General features: G+C 34.6%; 1 protein-coding gene across 1 annotated transcript in view; it reads left to right on the forward strand.

Annotated features, from left to right (window-relative positions):
• The window catches only part of KIF15 (kinesin family member 15), a 35,909-nt gene extending 20,033 nt beyond the window's left edge, over nt 1-15,876 (forward strand). The window contains exons 20-35 of the mRNA XM_057367690.1: nt 150-315; nt 1,609-1,759; nt 2,762-2,847; nt 3,223-3,298; nt 3,568-3,654; nt 4,581-4,685; nt 5,533-5,655; nt 7,147-7,293; nt 8,252-8,356; nt 8,527-8,691; nt 9,133-9,239; nt 11,137-11,209; nt 11,810-11,847; nt 13,459-13,624; nt 14,010-14,141; nt 14,447-15,876. Coding sequence (XP_057223673.1) covers nt 150-315; nt 1,609-1,759; nt 2,762-2,847; nt 3,223-3,298; nt 3,568-3,654; nt 4,581-4,685; nt 5,533-5,655; nt 7,147-7,293; nt 8,252-8,356; nt 8,527-8,691; nt 9,133-9,239; nt 11,137-11,209; nt 11,810-11,847; nt 13,459-13,624; nt 14,010-14,141; nt 14,447-14,530 — 1,811 coding nt within the window. The 3' untranslated portion in view covers nt 14,531-15,876. The remainder of the gene's footprint in view (nt 1-149; nt 316-1,608; nt 1,760-2,761; nt 2,848-3,222; nt 3,299-3,567; nt 3,655-4,580; nt 4,686-5,532; nt 5,656-7,146; nt 7,294-8,251; nt 8,357-8,526; nt 8,692-9,132; nt 9,240-11,136; nt 11,210-11,809; nt 11,848-13,458; nt 13,625-14,009; nt 14,142-14,446) is intronic.
• The last annotated feature ends 29 nt before the right edge of the window (nt 15,877-15,905 follow it).

Here is a 15,905-nt window from a genome sequence, read left to right on the forward strand (position 1 = left end):
AGCCTTTTGTGTGTGACTTTAGAGATTAATTCCACTGAAAATGTGCAGAGATTTGTGAGACTTTCCCAGCAGGTTGTGTAGCATTGTGTGTCCTATATCTAGCACAGTTTTCCAAATAACATGTAAATTATTTTGGGATTTTTTGACAGTATTAAAAAGTGAAGTCCATGATTTGCGCATTGTCCTGCAGTCTGCAGACAAGGAACTGTCTGTTGTAAAATTGGAATATAATGCCTTCAGGGAAAAGCAGGAGAAAGAAATAAGTCAGCTTTCTGGCAGACATATGGATGTGCAGTTCCAGCTGGACAGTGTCAGGTATGTTGGCAGTTTGGTGCAATGGCTTATCATCCCTTCTGGAGGCATCCAGTAATTTAGTCATCCTCTCCTCTATCTGAACTTACACTTTACATGTTTTCTTTAAAGTTGTTTTGTGGTTTTCCTTTGCTTATTTTTTTCTTTTTTTTTTCCCCATGTCTATTTCATGCAACATTGTGAAATCATTAGAAAGAAAAAATGTGGCTTCCTTAATTTTGCTTTGCTATATCATTGTCCCATTAAATAGGGTATATCTATAAACTTGCTGCTCTCCAAAAGTTAAGTGCTGAAGAGCCACTTTATCAGTTTGGTCACATGAAGCAGGTGACATAATGATGCTACTCTAAAAATACAGGCAGAAGGAAATAATAAAAAATAACTGAAGCTTGATTATCAAAGCCAGAAAAGCTCATTGCCTTGTCTGCAATAATTGTCATTATTATCAGGAGATGAAAATCAATAAGGTTTTTAATTATTAATGTTGGGTTTTGTTATTATTTTGTTTAGTTTATTTTGTTGTGCTTTGGTTTTATGTTTTGAGTTTGTTTTTTTGTCCTGGAAAACTTTACTACATTTTGCATTTTAGCAGGTCATGTCTTAGCTGAAGTAATTTTTTGAGTGAGGCATTGTAAGACCAGGAACCTGGAACTCAAATTAAATGCTGTGGTTGCATTGATTCATTCTGTGTTAGCAGAAATACTGTTTGGAGAGTATTCTTTCTATAGTCCCTCCTTTAATAACATGATTCATAACATTTGTGTAACAGCTCTTTTATCCCTCTTTGCTTTTCACTTTTGTGAAAAATTAAATGAAATGAATTTTCAGTGCAACAATCTCGAGGGGACTAATCCAAACTTGTCCAGAATACACAAAAATTTTATATGGGATAAATAACATAAATATTAACTAAGCAGATGTAGATACTGAGGATCCTTCTAGCCAAGTCTTTTTTCTAACAACTGGCCATAACCAAGTTTTTTTTTAATGATGATGAACTCCATTATCAAGACACAGGGACTGATATTTCAGTAGAATTTTGTAGGTAGTAAATTATTTCTAGGGATCAAAAAAAGTACTCTACCTTCTCTGCCAATGCCCATTCAGTTTGCCATGCACTACATAAATTTGGTGTCTGGTTTTTGGGTTTTTTTTTAAATTAACATTTGTTAGTCACTTTTTTTGTAATAACTGTACTCTGTATATTATTTGAATATTTTTAAATACAGTCAATTGGATTGTTGTTATAATGACACAAACCCTTATCAGAGTATTTGTTTGGGGCTTTTTATAAAGGCTAGAACATGAAAAGATTCTTGAAGAAAAGGCAAGCCTGCAGGATGACTACGACAATTTGCAGGAGGTAGCGAAGTTTGAGACGGACCAACTAAAGCAACAACTTGAGGACAGGAAGCAAGAAGCAGAAGCAATGAAAACTGAGCTTTGTGTAAGACATCTAGGATTTTAAAGGATTTGATTATACAGAGCCCAGATTGTTTAATTCCYATTATTGTCTCACTGATACATTCCACAGTAATAATAGGTTTCTTGGTGGTTTCATTTGGAAGATGTACCCAAAATCCTTTTCCAAATTGATTGTAAAAATCTTGCACTAACAGGCCATAAGAAATATCCAATCACATCATGAAATAGTAAGTTTTTAGACCGTAAGAAATTGCTCTGGAAATATTGAGGGAGATGAGTTAATTAGTAAAGGAATATGAAACTTCTTTGGAAAAGAATCCTGACATTGAAAAGCTGAGATGACCTTTTATCTCAGGTCTAGCCAAGACTATCCTAATTATTCTATCTTTACAACGCAGTTTCTTAAAAATTTTCATAGTGGATGTGATCTTGTTAAAATGATCTATGGCTTGAGGTGGATCACTGTCCTGCAATTTAGTTGATGCTGTCCTTGAAAGCCTGTCAGACTGCAGTGACTGCAAAACAGCACTAAGGTTGCTCAAGGGCTTTTGCAAATGATTTTGCACATATTTCTGCAGGTTACACTGTGCTTAGGAAGTTTGATATAAATTTTCCTTATTAGTGTTTAAACGAATGCTTACAGATTGGATATTAYTGGTTTAAATTTCTTATCTTTTAATATTTTGAACAAATAATTTTAAAATGCCCCCAAATTAATTTACAATTGCAAGTACTCGTTTTTCCTTTCATAGCCTTGGATAGTGAGGAACATCATAGCTATATGAACTTATTATCAATGGCAGGTGAAAAGATATGATTACTATGATATGATTAATATGAATAAGAGTTTACTTGTGAAATTGTTCAGAAGAAACTGAAGATCTTTCGATTTCCAGTGAAGGTTTTGTGGGGTGGTTGGGTTTTTTTCAGTCATCTTAAGGATTTATTTAGATTTTTGGTTTAGATTATTCTAGAGACCTTATATTGTAACRTCTTATTGCAAACATATATTTTGATATTCTAGAACCTTTTGCAACTTCTGAAAACAGAAAAGGAACATAATGAAAAACTAACATTACAATTACAAGAAGACAAAGAAAACAATTCAAAGTAAGTTTTAATTAGCAGTGGGATTTGTTTTCCTCTGACCTCATTGGTGCTGTTTTATATTCAGATGGGGATACCATTTGTGGAGGTATTTTTCCCCAGATGGTTTTTTATTTTGTCCAAACCAGAACAGCACTTCATTTTAATGTAATTTCATTTKTAAATACAGTTTTTCATGTCAAAGATAAAGTTCTGCCACTGATAGCAGTGTAAGGCTAATTACTAAACTATTAGCCTTTTGTATAGCACTGAGAATGTAATAACTGAAGAACTCTTAAAAAAATTAAGTGCAAATAGAATAAACTCATTTGACTTCGTTCTTAAGTCCTCCTATGTTTTGATTATATTGCTCACTAGAAATGTGGTTTTTTTCACCAGGGAGCTCTTGAAAGTACTTGAAAAAGCACAGGTGGAGAAACCATTTTCTGAAACAGTGACACTGTGTGAGCAGCAGGTACGACAGCAGATTTGAATATCTATATTGTGTGTTCATGGCTTTGCTTGGGCATTAATAACAATTTTATTGGTGTACAGACTGTTGGGTTGATTACCAACAAAATAAATGTAGAGTGCTCAGGCTATATATTGTTTTGTTAAGCTACTGCTTAATTTTTTTTGCGTAAGGTTAACAACTTTTTTCCTTTTTATTTCATGATTTGGTGCTTTATAAAACACATTTCAAAGGTAGGGAAGACTCTCCTTCACAAATATTATTTCCTCCAGGAAGCAAAACTGAGGACATTGGAACAGAAGCTGGCTGCTGCTGAAGAGACTATTGCTTCTTTGAGGAAGACAAATGATACAGATAAGGTTTGGGCACATTTCTGTTACTGATACACAGTCTGGTGGGTAACTATGTTCTGTAGTAGACGTGAAAGCCCAGACTCTTCCCATGCTGCTTAGTAATTTTATGCTTTTGGCAATCCTGGCTACATAGCTAGGTAAAATAAATCCTACCTTTTCCTAGCAGGGAGGTAGGAAACTGGTATGCATTCAGAGAAAACACAAGTTAACTGRAGGTTAAATAAAAGACTTGAAGCTAAAGCTGTGTACTGGACAAAACATTCAATGCCTAAACAGTGCATAATTCCCCAGATGAYTAACAGAGCCTTCCAGTCAGGTCTATGTTGTAATGAGCAGATAGTAAAGGTAAGAAAGGTGCTGTAAAAATTTGACTGTGCGTGTCTTTATTAATAAAATCAAAGCACTTCTTTTTGTAAAGAATACTTCTGTTGCAGTATGAAAGTTTAAAYAGCCAGATTTCCCCCTAGTGAAAGTATATAAGCTGTCTGTAAAACAGGCATAAGAAATCACATGGTGTGTTTACTACCAGCACAATGCAATGGTTAAGTCTTGCTTTTTCCATCTTTATCCACCCAAAAATCTGACATGCATAAGGTCAGAATCATCTGGTATTGTCAGTGCAGTGGTGTTTTTTGAATGYGCCATTACAAACAATTGCACCCTTAAATTACAGTAATCTATTCTATTAGAAATCCATTGCATCTTAAGACTAAATCAATCTTCTAATGAACACTGCAGGTTATTTAATTCTTTGTTTAAATGCTTAGAACAAAAGCCAATGATTTAGCAACAAATTTTTTCTTTATTCTTTATATGTGTAATTTGAGGATTCATTTTCCATGACTGATTTAAATTTGGGATTAACAAATTATAAACCAATAAAATAATACGTTATATGGATTTTATCAGGATTAACTTTTTTTATGTTGCAGGAAGTTGTAACTGACTTGATGAGACAGATCCAGGAGCTGAGGTCTTCAATTAATCATAAAACTGAGTCCATAGATGGGCTGACAAGAGAGCTCGAGGATATAAATGTATGTTCTGTCATTTTGAAGGACATGGTATCATTCTGTAGAAATRGGAGGCAATGACATGTCTTATCATGGGTCTCAAACAGTATAACTTGCTAGAGTGTTTTAGAACGAAACTTCTTTGTTTTGACATGTTGAAATCTTCTGAACATTTTATGCCTAAGGCTGTCTCAATAACGAAACCCTCTGCACATGGTGGGTAAAAAGCCATGTCTCTAAAGGGACCTATTCACATCCTGTAAATTCAACTCAGTTGACAGTAACATTTAGATTTCCTCAGAAACAGGCAATTTAAGACCTCAGCAATTGAAGCTGAATTGTAAATTCATTTTTGATGGAGTGAATTTTTATGTTGCTGGTATTATTGTTTTCTACATCTGAAAACAAGTATAAAGAACTAAAACTGTGTATTTGAATAACTATGAATAAATATGACTCTGCTTTATTAAAATAGGTCTGGTTTGCAAACTGATAAAGCAAGCAACAGAATGTGTTAGATAATACATTGTGCGAACTATGAATTCAAAAGGTTCTATAGAAAAAATGTCAATGAGACAGATTTCTAATATGGCTACCTTTTAATAATGGTTTTAGTGAGTAATATGTATTGTGGTGGCTAATCCATGTTAATAATCTTTTTGTATCATTTTGACWACTAATCTTGAAAAGCAGTTTGTATAATTTAGCAAGTACAATATATCATTCTGGTTTCAGATACTGACCCTGATTTCTAAATGTAGTTGTCATCATAAGATTTGTGACACACATTTATTTGTCTTATATTTGCCAAATTTACCTGATAACATGTCTTTCTAAAATATTTTAAAATTTAATTGAATGTTTTTTGTAGTACAAGTACAATATTCTTCTGGCGGCAAAAGAAGAAAGCAAGGGAATCATAGAGAATCAGGAGAAGAAGATTGAAGAACTGAAGGAAGCCTTGGAAGGAAGAGAAATAGCTGATAACATTGAGGTAAAAACATTAACGTTGGTTTATTATGATTATTTTTTCAGCCAGACCAACTGGATGTGGTTTTGCTTAAAATGCTCATGTGAAACTTAACCTCATTTTAGTTCAAACTATAGCTAGTTAAGCTGTTCTTAAGAGAATTTTTCATGAGATACCTGACAAATTCTGTTAAATTGTCACGTTACTCGATATAAATATTTTATAAGCTACTTCATAAAAGCCTATGCTAAGAGCCTGGTTTAATTTTGTTAAGGCCACTAAGGAATCATCAGCTGAATTTAATGGCAGCTTTAGATGATGCAGCTGAGAAATTAAAATAGGTAGAAGAATATATTATGTTTTAAATACTCTCTTCCCCCACTGCACTATATTCAGTAATATATTTTCTTTACTCATAATTTTAACTAAAAGCTCCACCTGTTGGAAGCAGAGCTAGGTCACACTTTTGATTCAGCAATGTTTTTGCTTTTTAATATCATATCTTTCTTTAACTCTGTCTTTTCTATTACTGTTGTTACCATTATTTTGTTGAACATGTCCATCAGTCAAAACCACTAGCACCTCGCTACTGCAATTTCTACAASATCATCTGCGATTAGATTTGCTTACTACTATCATATAGCACCAATAAAAKCTTCAGGGAGGGTTGTGTGTCTCAAAGCACATTAAACATAGTGGAAATCTTTTAAAATAAACACACTATGTTCATTAATAATCAAATCTAAAAGTGGCATTCTGAAACTCAAAGCTGAATTGTCTGGCAAATGGATCACTCTAGGATTTTTTTGTTTGTTTTGTTTTGTTTTTTTAACTAAAGTGTCAGCTCCTATTTCAATATAATCCTTGGGTATATCTGGCTTCTGATGAAATTATAGTGTTTCTCCTTGACTTTATACTTCAGTTACTGATTTTTTCATGCTTTCTTAATTGGACAAGAAGAACTAATATGAGGTGGAATTTAAAATACTAAATACAGTATTATTATGTTAACTCTTATAGGTTAACACACCATGTATATGTATGGTGCCACATCAGACAGGGTTGGAGTATAGATCCTAGAACAAATCCAGCGGTATCTACAGAATATCCAAGCATGAAAAAAGCTGTAATTACTTCAGTGTGGATTAAAATATAATTCTTTATCTAATCTACAAACTTTTCTGTTTTCTTTAGAGAACTGTGTATCTTTTTAAGTACATATTATATTTTAAAACAGTGATTAATTCCAAAGATCTTCCACAAGAATCTTAATTGTCACAACACGGTGGGAAAGTTCTCATTTTTGTTCAGCGACCAATATCAAGAATATGAAAAMATACTAAAATAGGAACTTTATAGATGAATGCTTGCTGCAATACATGATGAAAAAGTAGAAGGAAAAGGGAGATGCTTGTAGGTGTCAGCAATCTTAGCATCAATGACAAACATCTTGAAACACCTGACTTGCAACAACTTTAATACTTCTTTCTTTATTCATTCAATGACTTAAAATAGAGGGACCTTCTGTGTGAAGAATTGCGTCATACCGCTGATCAGCTSATAAGTCTGACAGAGGCTTCTAAGAAACATGATGCATTGCTCCAGTGTGCACAGGAAGACATAGCAAAGAAGGAAACTGTAATCCAGGAACTCAGGGAACAGGTAAAACAAAGACATTTTCACAATTAGCTCATTGAGAGGGAGCTGCAGTGAATCGTAGCTTCTGAAAAAGGTTTCACTTGTCATTTTAGAGCATCTTGTACATAGTACTCTTGGTGAAGAGCAATGCTCCTTGTAAAAGCAAAGTGGTAGTAGTAGATCAAAAACTTCTGAACAAAGATTAGGTAACTCTTAATGTTTTGGAAATGTTGTCTAGAGATCACAAAAATGTTTACTCTGATAGCAGAGTAAAATTATCAGTACTTGAGAACAGAGCAACCTGAGGTTATCAACAGTGTAGCCTAGGGGATTACTTTTTCCTCTTCTTAACACTTACCTACAAACTATGTAATTATGCAATAGTGATAACAGTTGAGCTCTATAAATCATGCAATGGTTTGGAGCAGACTAAATAGCTATGTTAAACCTTTGTCCAAATTTTAGCTCTAGTTGTCACAACTATCATTGTGCTAAGTAACATATTTGTGTTGGCAAAAACTAATAAGTTATTTCTTAAAAAATGAGTACTTTTGTCAAGTTAGCATATTTTCTTCGGGGAAACTGGTCAAATCTATACCACTAAGATCATTGTATCAAATTATGTTTTGACCAGTAATGTTTCATAACCACATYCGTAATAGGTTTTGTTCTGTGCTAGCAAGCACTTTGAAAGGTCGATCATGTTAGCAATGCAAGAAAATCAAATACTAACAAGAACAAAATTAAGATTAACTACACAGTAGTCAGATGTATAGATGCTTTCAAAAATGCTTGTTGCATACAACTATTGAAAGTTCAACATTGGCTAAATGTAGACGAGAGTTATGAAAGTGAAGTCTTTGTTAATCTAAAATAACTTGTGGTGTACTTAAGCTTGCTCAAAATAGACATCTGTGTGCTGTTTTGTTTCCTATTTTGTGTTTACTATGAGCTACTTTAACTCTTACTGTGTTTCTAACAGTTGGACAAAATGACAGAGGAACTGGAGAACAGGAAGAATGAATATGAACTGAAAATGAAGCAAATAGATTGCTTTGTGGACTCATCTTCAGTAATATTTCCTCAGGTATAGCATTTGAGACAACTATTTTTGCATAAGTTGCAATTTTTAATATTAAGTCTGACAGGAATTTATTAATTTATGTCTCTAATAAAGTATTAAAACATGTAACCAATACATAGGGGAAACAGTCCTCTACTAATAGTTTGTGTGGTTTGGTTTTTCTGATTTGCCAGGGTCCAAAAACTCCTCCAAATTTTGATTTGAATTTGGCCAAGCTTTTGGAAACTCATGAGCAAGAAATAGCTGATCAAAGGGCCTCTACAATAAATCTGGAGCACCTTGTACATGAACTGAATGAAGAACGAAGAGCAAAAAATGATGAAATTCTAAGGCTGAAGGTACTGTGAGTTAATCTCTGCTGCAATTTGTAAGGTTAAAGTGAGACAGACTGCAGAGTTCAGKTTTTTTTAGTGAGCTTTGCTTAGTAGTATGTCCATTAAGTTTTTGGTTTTCCCTTTACCTAGGCTGGGAACAAGCGGTGAAAACTGCTTGAGATGTCTATAAATCTGATTTTGCCAAGGACTGTGCTGTTTTGTATTCATGAATGTCAAATGGTAACATCATTTGAAGTTAYAAAATAAACAGTTCTAACCTATCCTCTATAGTTTTTTATGCAATTGTAGATGGTGGGGTGATGCAGTTATTTGCCAGAGAGCCGTCCTTGTTTCCTGATAAATAGTTTTGTCTTCTATTTTAGTCAAAAACATGTTAAACTGGAAATGAAAACAGGAATTGCAATATGGTCTTCAAATAAAATGTTTSAAATTTCACTTGCTTAGGAGCAATTAAATGAGTTGGAAAACTTGCGTCTGGAAATGCAGATATCAGTGGAGAACAACAGGAGTTTACAGAGCCTTGTAGAAGCTCAGAGACCAAGCAAGAGCAGGTAAAGTAAAATAAAACACAAAAAATCTATCTTAGCTTGAAACAATTAAGATAAAGTTTGCAGTTTTATTTGAAGTATAGTCTTACACATTGCTTGTATCCTTACAGACTGACTCAAACTTTTCTATTAAAATTGTTTACTGGCTTGTAAACTTTATGGCCCTTAAATCACAAGTTCTTAAATGCAATGAAGTTTTATAAAGGGAAGGGAAACAGAATGTAAAATCATTATATGCATCGTCATTCCTGGGTATTATTTATTGCCATGTCACTTGCGTAATTTTGGATTCATTCAGTAAAGGTTGTCCAAATGAATGCAACACAAGTTTTAATGAAGACATAAATGAACTTTTAAAGCTTCTGAGATACWATTAGTCTTTGGTCTATTCAAACCACAGCTCCTGTCTAATAAAAGGAGCAGGGATTCTTAGTGCATATCCAAATTATATCCCAAAGCCCCAAGTCAGGAATCCAACAAGTGAGGAATATAAAAGTAATGCTTTTTGGTGGAAAATGTCGGTCTAGAAAACCTACATAAACTGAAAAACAAAGCCACAGAATCTAGTGTTCCATGGCAATGTAACCATTGTTGTTTTCCTGTGATTTCCATTTCAATTCACAACACACTTTAAAAAATCTGTTGCAAACTAAGCAGAAGACCTTAGAAACTACATCATTGTTCAGTAACCTACCTGACTTGTTCACAAATATTTTAAGTTACTGAAAATAGTGGTTTTATTGTAATTTGATACAACTATAAAACTCTTAACCAACTAAGTTCTTCCCCTATGGCACACTACAAGGATGAAGTGATCCCACTAGTGTGTCATTTTGTGAGTTATTTTAATTGTATGTGTTTTCTTATTTCCATCCAATGTCATGTTTGTTAAAAGCTAACAAAATTAAAAGTAGTAAAATCTTCTGGATAGAAGAATCTTTTACCTTCTTAACTTGGCAAAACCACCGAGCAGTGACCGTGTAGGAAGTTTTTCTGCAGTCTACACACACATAAACACYGTGAACTAATACAACATGTACCTTTATCCCAAAGCTGCTGTTGTGGTTTAACCCCAGATAGCCCACTCAGCCACTCACTCACTCCCCCAGCAGTGGGATCAGGGAGAGAATCAGGACAGCAAAAGACAGAAAACTCATGCGTTGAGATAAAGGCATTTTAATAGGGAAAGCAAAAGCTGCACACACAAGCAAAGCAAAATAAGGGATTAATTCAGTGCTTCCCATGGGCAGGCAAGTGTTCGGCCATCTCCAGGAGAGCAGGCCCCCATCACACACATCAGCTACTTGGGGAGACAAACATCATCAATTCAAACATCCCCCCTTTCCACCTTCTTTCCCCCACTTTATTATACACTGAGCATGATGCCATATGATCTATAATGTCCCTTTGATCAGTGTGGGTCACCTGTCCTGGCTGTGTTWCCTCCCAGCCTCCCATGCATCTCCAACTTGCCGGCCAGTGTGGCATTATGGAAAGCAGAAAAGGTGTTGCCTTGGCTCTGCTCAGCAACAACAAAAACATCTCTTCATTATCAACCCTGTCTTCAGCACCAATCCAAAACACAGCCTCRTAAYGGCTGCTGTGAAGAGGATTAWTTCTACTCCAGCCAWAACCAGCACAGCTGTCTAACAAATGGTTGCATATTTATTACATTTGTAATTGTTTCCATTAAAACATTAATTTTTCTATACTCTGATGAAAGAAAATGTGTATAGAAGTTTTAAACCCTTCCAGAGCTGTTTCGTGATGTTCAGTATTTTGAGTAAGCACACATGTGAAAACAACTGCACACATTTACTGGTTTCATCTGGCTAACATGTTTTTACAACTGGTTTCCTCTGTTTGTGAGAAACTTTATTCTCATTCCTGAATTTCCTAGTGATCAGAAATATCCTGATGTTCAGTACCTCAAAGAGAAAGAGGARGAGATTGCTGAAGAGCGACGTGCCAAGGTATATTATCCTTCTCATGTCAGTCACTCTAGACCTGCCGTGAAGTACTAATGTGATTTTTCTGCTTTGTTTTGATTTGAAGTTTTTGTTTTCATGGCAGCAAAACAAACACTGATTTCTAGTGAATTCTAACAGGCACAGCCTGACATTTAGCTCTTAGGGTTTCTATCTTGGCCTAACACCAGTGAACKGGATGTCAGATTGCACAATTAGCAAAAACATATTCAGATTGCTAAATCTGACTCATCTCCAGAGTTGGAAAGWGATGATTGTGTCACTTGCTAATGTCAGGGCTCTGTCAAAGGGAAGTTAATGTCACAGCGGAGGTTGCCATGGATGTCCCAGACAGAAGGTCCCCCTGTTAGAGCTGTGTGTGAGTGGGCAGAGGGACACTGCTGTGAGTCAGCTGTGCTGGCATGGAGCAGGAAATAAGTGCCTACAGCAAAGAGATGAACTCACAGTATTAGAGATGTGAGCTGCTAGGCAGTAGGATGATCTGGAATGAGATATGTAGCATCAATTAAGTGACAAATAATTGTAAATATATGTATGTGTATGTTAAACATTACAACTGTATCTAATGCTTTTGAACTTTTACAGAGTAAAGCAGTGGAAGAAATGCTGAAAATCAAAGCAGAGTAAGTCTAGCCATTGTTCCTTGAACTGGAAACTTGTATTAAACTAATTAATGACAAAAAATATATATTTAAGCAACAGAAGTCCAAGATCTGAAATGATAATAGACATAATTTGGAAATGTTTACACTTCTGCAAGATGCCCTGAGTTCTTACTCTTTCTCATCAGTAGGTGGTAGTAGCACCTATTATTACATAGCATTATATCAGGACAATAAGTAAGACATAAGTAAGACAATAAATCTCATAAGTAGACCCATAAAAACATAAATTGGAAGGATGTTTTTAATTGTTTTAAGTTATTCATATGCAGTGAATTMCAAGTACCTTCCTTTCAAATTAAATTGTACTGTTCATTTCTTTATTTTAAGCACTGTAGATGCTTTATCATTTTAAACATAAWGTAGTTATATTTGCTTTTTATGCCATATGTTWAAATTTTTGCAATTAAGCTTGAATAATGAAAAATTTTTATTATTAGAGGATTWCTCAATGGTGTTTGCACTACTAGGCAAGTAGTCCTCAAAATTCAAGTGTTTTGTACCTTGGATGGATAATAGCAAAGAAGGAAAATACTGAATTAGTAGATAAAAATTAGTTTGGAAATGTTGGTCTTGCTAATTCTTTTCCTAATCTGTATTGCTTGAGGATCCATAATGACTGAATCTCCTAACATTTGAGTTATCTTCATTTGATAGTTTTTATGCATATGGTCATTTCAAAAGTAATTTACATTGAATTTTCTGGAAATCCTAGTCTGGAAATTAGGAATCATTTTTCTATTTGATGCATTGATTTTTCATTCCTGTCTGGTCTCTGAACTACACTTTGTAACAGTGCTACAATGTCTCCTACAAGCAAATAATGCACAAAGAGGGAAAAGGAAAAAGTTTCTCGCTAATTTTTCATCAAGAAAATGTCTTGACAAAGGTAGCAAATGAATGCTGTTTTCACAGAGCAGGTCTTAAATACCAGGCTTTAGTAAAACAAAACTGATTACAATAATGTAATTTATGCAATATATGAATTSATCTGCAAAATTACTCAAGTTCACACAAAAAGTAGATAAGCTGCAAAGTTTGATGGCATTGTTTAATGTCCTGTGAGTGAAAATGTTTAAATTCTATCCAAAGTAGTGGTCCTTCTACTATCACATCAAACAAGCTCAGACCATTTGAGCTATTCAGAGATATTTCTGAGGAATAAGGCTATTGGGGGAAAAGCCACAGCCAAATAAGCAATTTAAGGGAAACGTGAAGAGCAGCTGAGTTTAGCTGGAAAGTTTACATTCCTTAGGTGAATTAATTCAAAGTGTTCTTGTAGGTGAAGCTTCTGTTTTCAATCATGAGTGGAGCTGAGTATCTGGGATTGCCAACAGCACAGTTCCCAAAGAGAAGAGCAACTCCAAAACACTGCCTAGTTGATAGTATCARACACAAGAACTGTGAAACAGAATGAAAATTTTCCTTTCCTTAACACTAAATTCTAAGGGAAATATAATATCTCMAAAAAATGCTTTTAAAGAAGCCTCCATCCATGTCCAAGACTTATTAATTCAGTTGTATGGCATTTATGTTGGTTTTTAATGTTTTATGATTCTTTTACATTGGCAGATTAGAAGAGACCAAAAATATCCTCAGAATCCAAGAGAACACCTGTCACAGAATGACTCTGGAAATGGAACGAACAAGAACTTTAGAGCTCAAAGCATTTAATGAGAAAGAAGAAATTAGATCAAAACTGGAGGAAGCATATGAAGAAAGAGACAGGATTGAAAAGGTTACATATGTATAATGTTTTTGTCATCTTCACGGTAGAATCTTATCTAGCAGAGGTACAGCTGTTTTGCYGTTTAGTTGTATTTGTAATGTTCTCTGCACTAGCAAAAGTCTGGGTACGGAAATCAGCATTGGAATTCGTATTACAAATCAAATAATTGTCCTTTTTTGCCTTTTAGAGGGATCTAACATAGTGTTAGAGACATATGACTCCTTATGTTAGGAGACATAAGACAAATATGTGTTTCCTGAATGAACCAACTCTTGCATCATATGTTACAACAAACTTATATGTTAGTATGTTAATAGCTCTAAGAAGCTATTCCTTCTGAAAAGAGAAGGAGAGGCTACTGCTAAGAGGTGCACAATGTATTATATCATTACAGGAAACAGAATTGCTGAGGAAGCAAGTTGACTTTCTTGCTGAGGAGAATGGGAAATTACTTGGTCATCAAAACCCAAACCAGAAAATTCAGTATCTTGTGAAACTGAAGAAAGATAATGCTAAACTTATTGAGGTAAGTTGCAGAGTACATTACAGATTAAATAATGGCCTGACACAGAAAAAAAGCTAAGCTTTGAGAATGAAAAGTAAAATTCTTGCTCTTCTGTTGGAAAGGAATATAGATATCTCTGATTTTGTGCAGTTGAGTAGGTCATGGCTGGTCTGTCTCCTCACAGGCCCCAGATAAGGATTATTGTTTTTATTTCCTCAAGTATATAGTATATAAAACAGTCAAGTCTAGATACCRCTAATTTAGAAATATAAAAAAAACTGAGGATAATTTCCTTAATATATCCATGTTTTTTCTCTGTTTTACAGGAGACTGAAAAACTACGAGTTGAAAATGCTTTTTTGAAAGAATCAAAAAAATGTGACGTTTGTAGACATTATGATCAGCTATAATGACCCAATAAAACTGCASAGCCATATTTTTAAAGTGCTCAGAATCGGCAAAAGCCAGTTGTCAAACTTGACTTTTGCTGTGGTTCTGGTATAATCAAGTATTTTAGTTTGTAGATTCTTTTGCTGGTAATAACTCTTAAGTGAAGATTGTTATTCCATGGGCAGCTTTCAATTTTTTTAATACCTTTTTTTAATTTTTCAATTTCARAAACTGATTTTGTATAGGTACTGGTAGATACTTCCTTGAAACTTTTGTACCTTGCCAAGGAAAAGCTTTCTCACTGGGAACACACCTGGATTTTTGTCTCCTTTTGTGCTTTTATTCAGGTTCCTACCTCTTCTAAAATGCTACATTTTCCACCAGAGCAAAAACTGAAAAAGCACAATTTCTTTGTGATTATTTCTTTAGTTGAACAGCATGATTTTCCTGGGTTGCTTTAGAATAATTTTCATGTTGAACTTCATTCAATAAAGACTAAATGTGAATTTAGTAACAGGCTTGTAAATAGTACTATAAATATATTTCTGTTACTTTTTTGAAGATAAAATGCTTTTCAGACCTTTTTTTTCTGTTAGTATAGAGGTCTATATTAGCACTGTAGGAAATTCTAAGTATTTTGCAACCATTTTCTTATCAGAGAAGTGAAAAATATTAGGAAAGATGTGAAAATATGCAGAACATTYTAGGAGTACAGCTTAAGCTCATTTAATCGCACTTAAGATTTATTGCAAATAACTGAAATGTTTATAAGTGGAACACAAAACCTTGATTTATACAGCAGTATCAAACTAATTTTTTTTACTGCCACTAGTCCCATCATTCTGGTTTCTGGCCATACTAATTTTGGCCACAAGTGCTGGGACGAAAGGGAGCAAAGAGGAAAGATGTGTGTCTGGTAAAGGGCAGGATATACCTAATGACTTTCTATGTTACTTGGCTGAGGGGAAGAATTATTTCCACCAGCTTATGTAYTAATTTTCAAGTTGCCCAAGCCTGCAGATTTGTTCCCACTTGGACTGTGATGTGACATATAGGAATAAAAAGCTRACCTTAACGGGGGGAGGTGTTGGGGTTTGTTTTTTTTTCTGTAAGCAAGTATGAGAAGAGGTCAGAAGGACCACAGCTGAGGAGCACTCAGACCGAGATTCTTCAAGGGTGCTTTTATTTGTGACTGCCATGTTCCAGGTTTACAAATATCCCTTTTCTGTTTCTGGACTATATCCATGTAGGCAGAAGTTTCTGCTCTTTTTCTATGTTGTATGTGGCTGCAGCAAGAGCTGCGTTGTTGTCCTCCCCCATCCTTTCCTGTTTGTTTCAATAAAGCCTTTGTACATAAGCCAACCTCAGCGGTGCTGTTTGCTCCGTTCCGGCCCG

The sequence above is a fragment of the Malurus melanocephalus genome, unplaced genomic scaffold (genome assembly GCF_030028575.1).
Source record: "Malurus melanocephalus ecotype Western Australia unplaced genomic scaffold, MMel_1.1 scaffold_83, whole genome shotgun sequence".
Taxonomy (NCBI): domain Eukaryota; kingdom Metazoa; phylum Chordata; class Aves; order Passeriformes; family Maluridae; genus Malurus; species Malurus melanocephalus.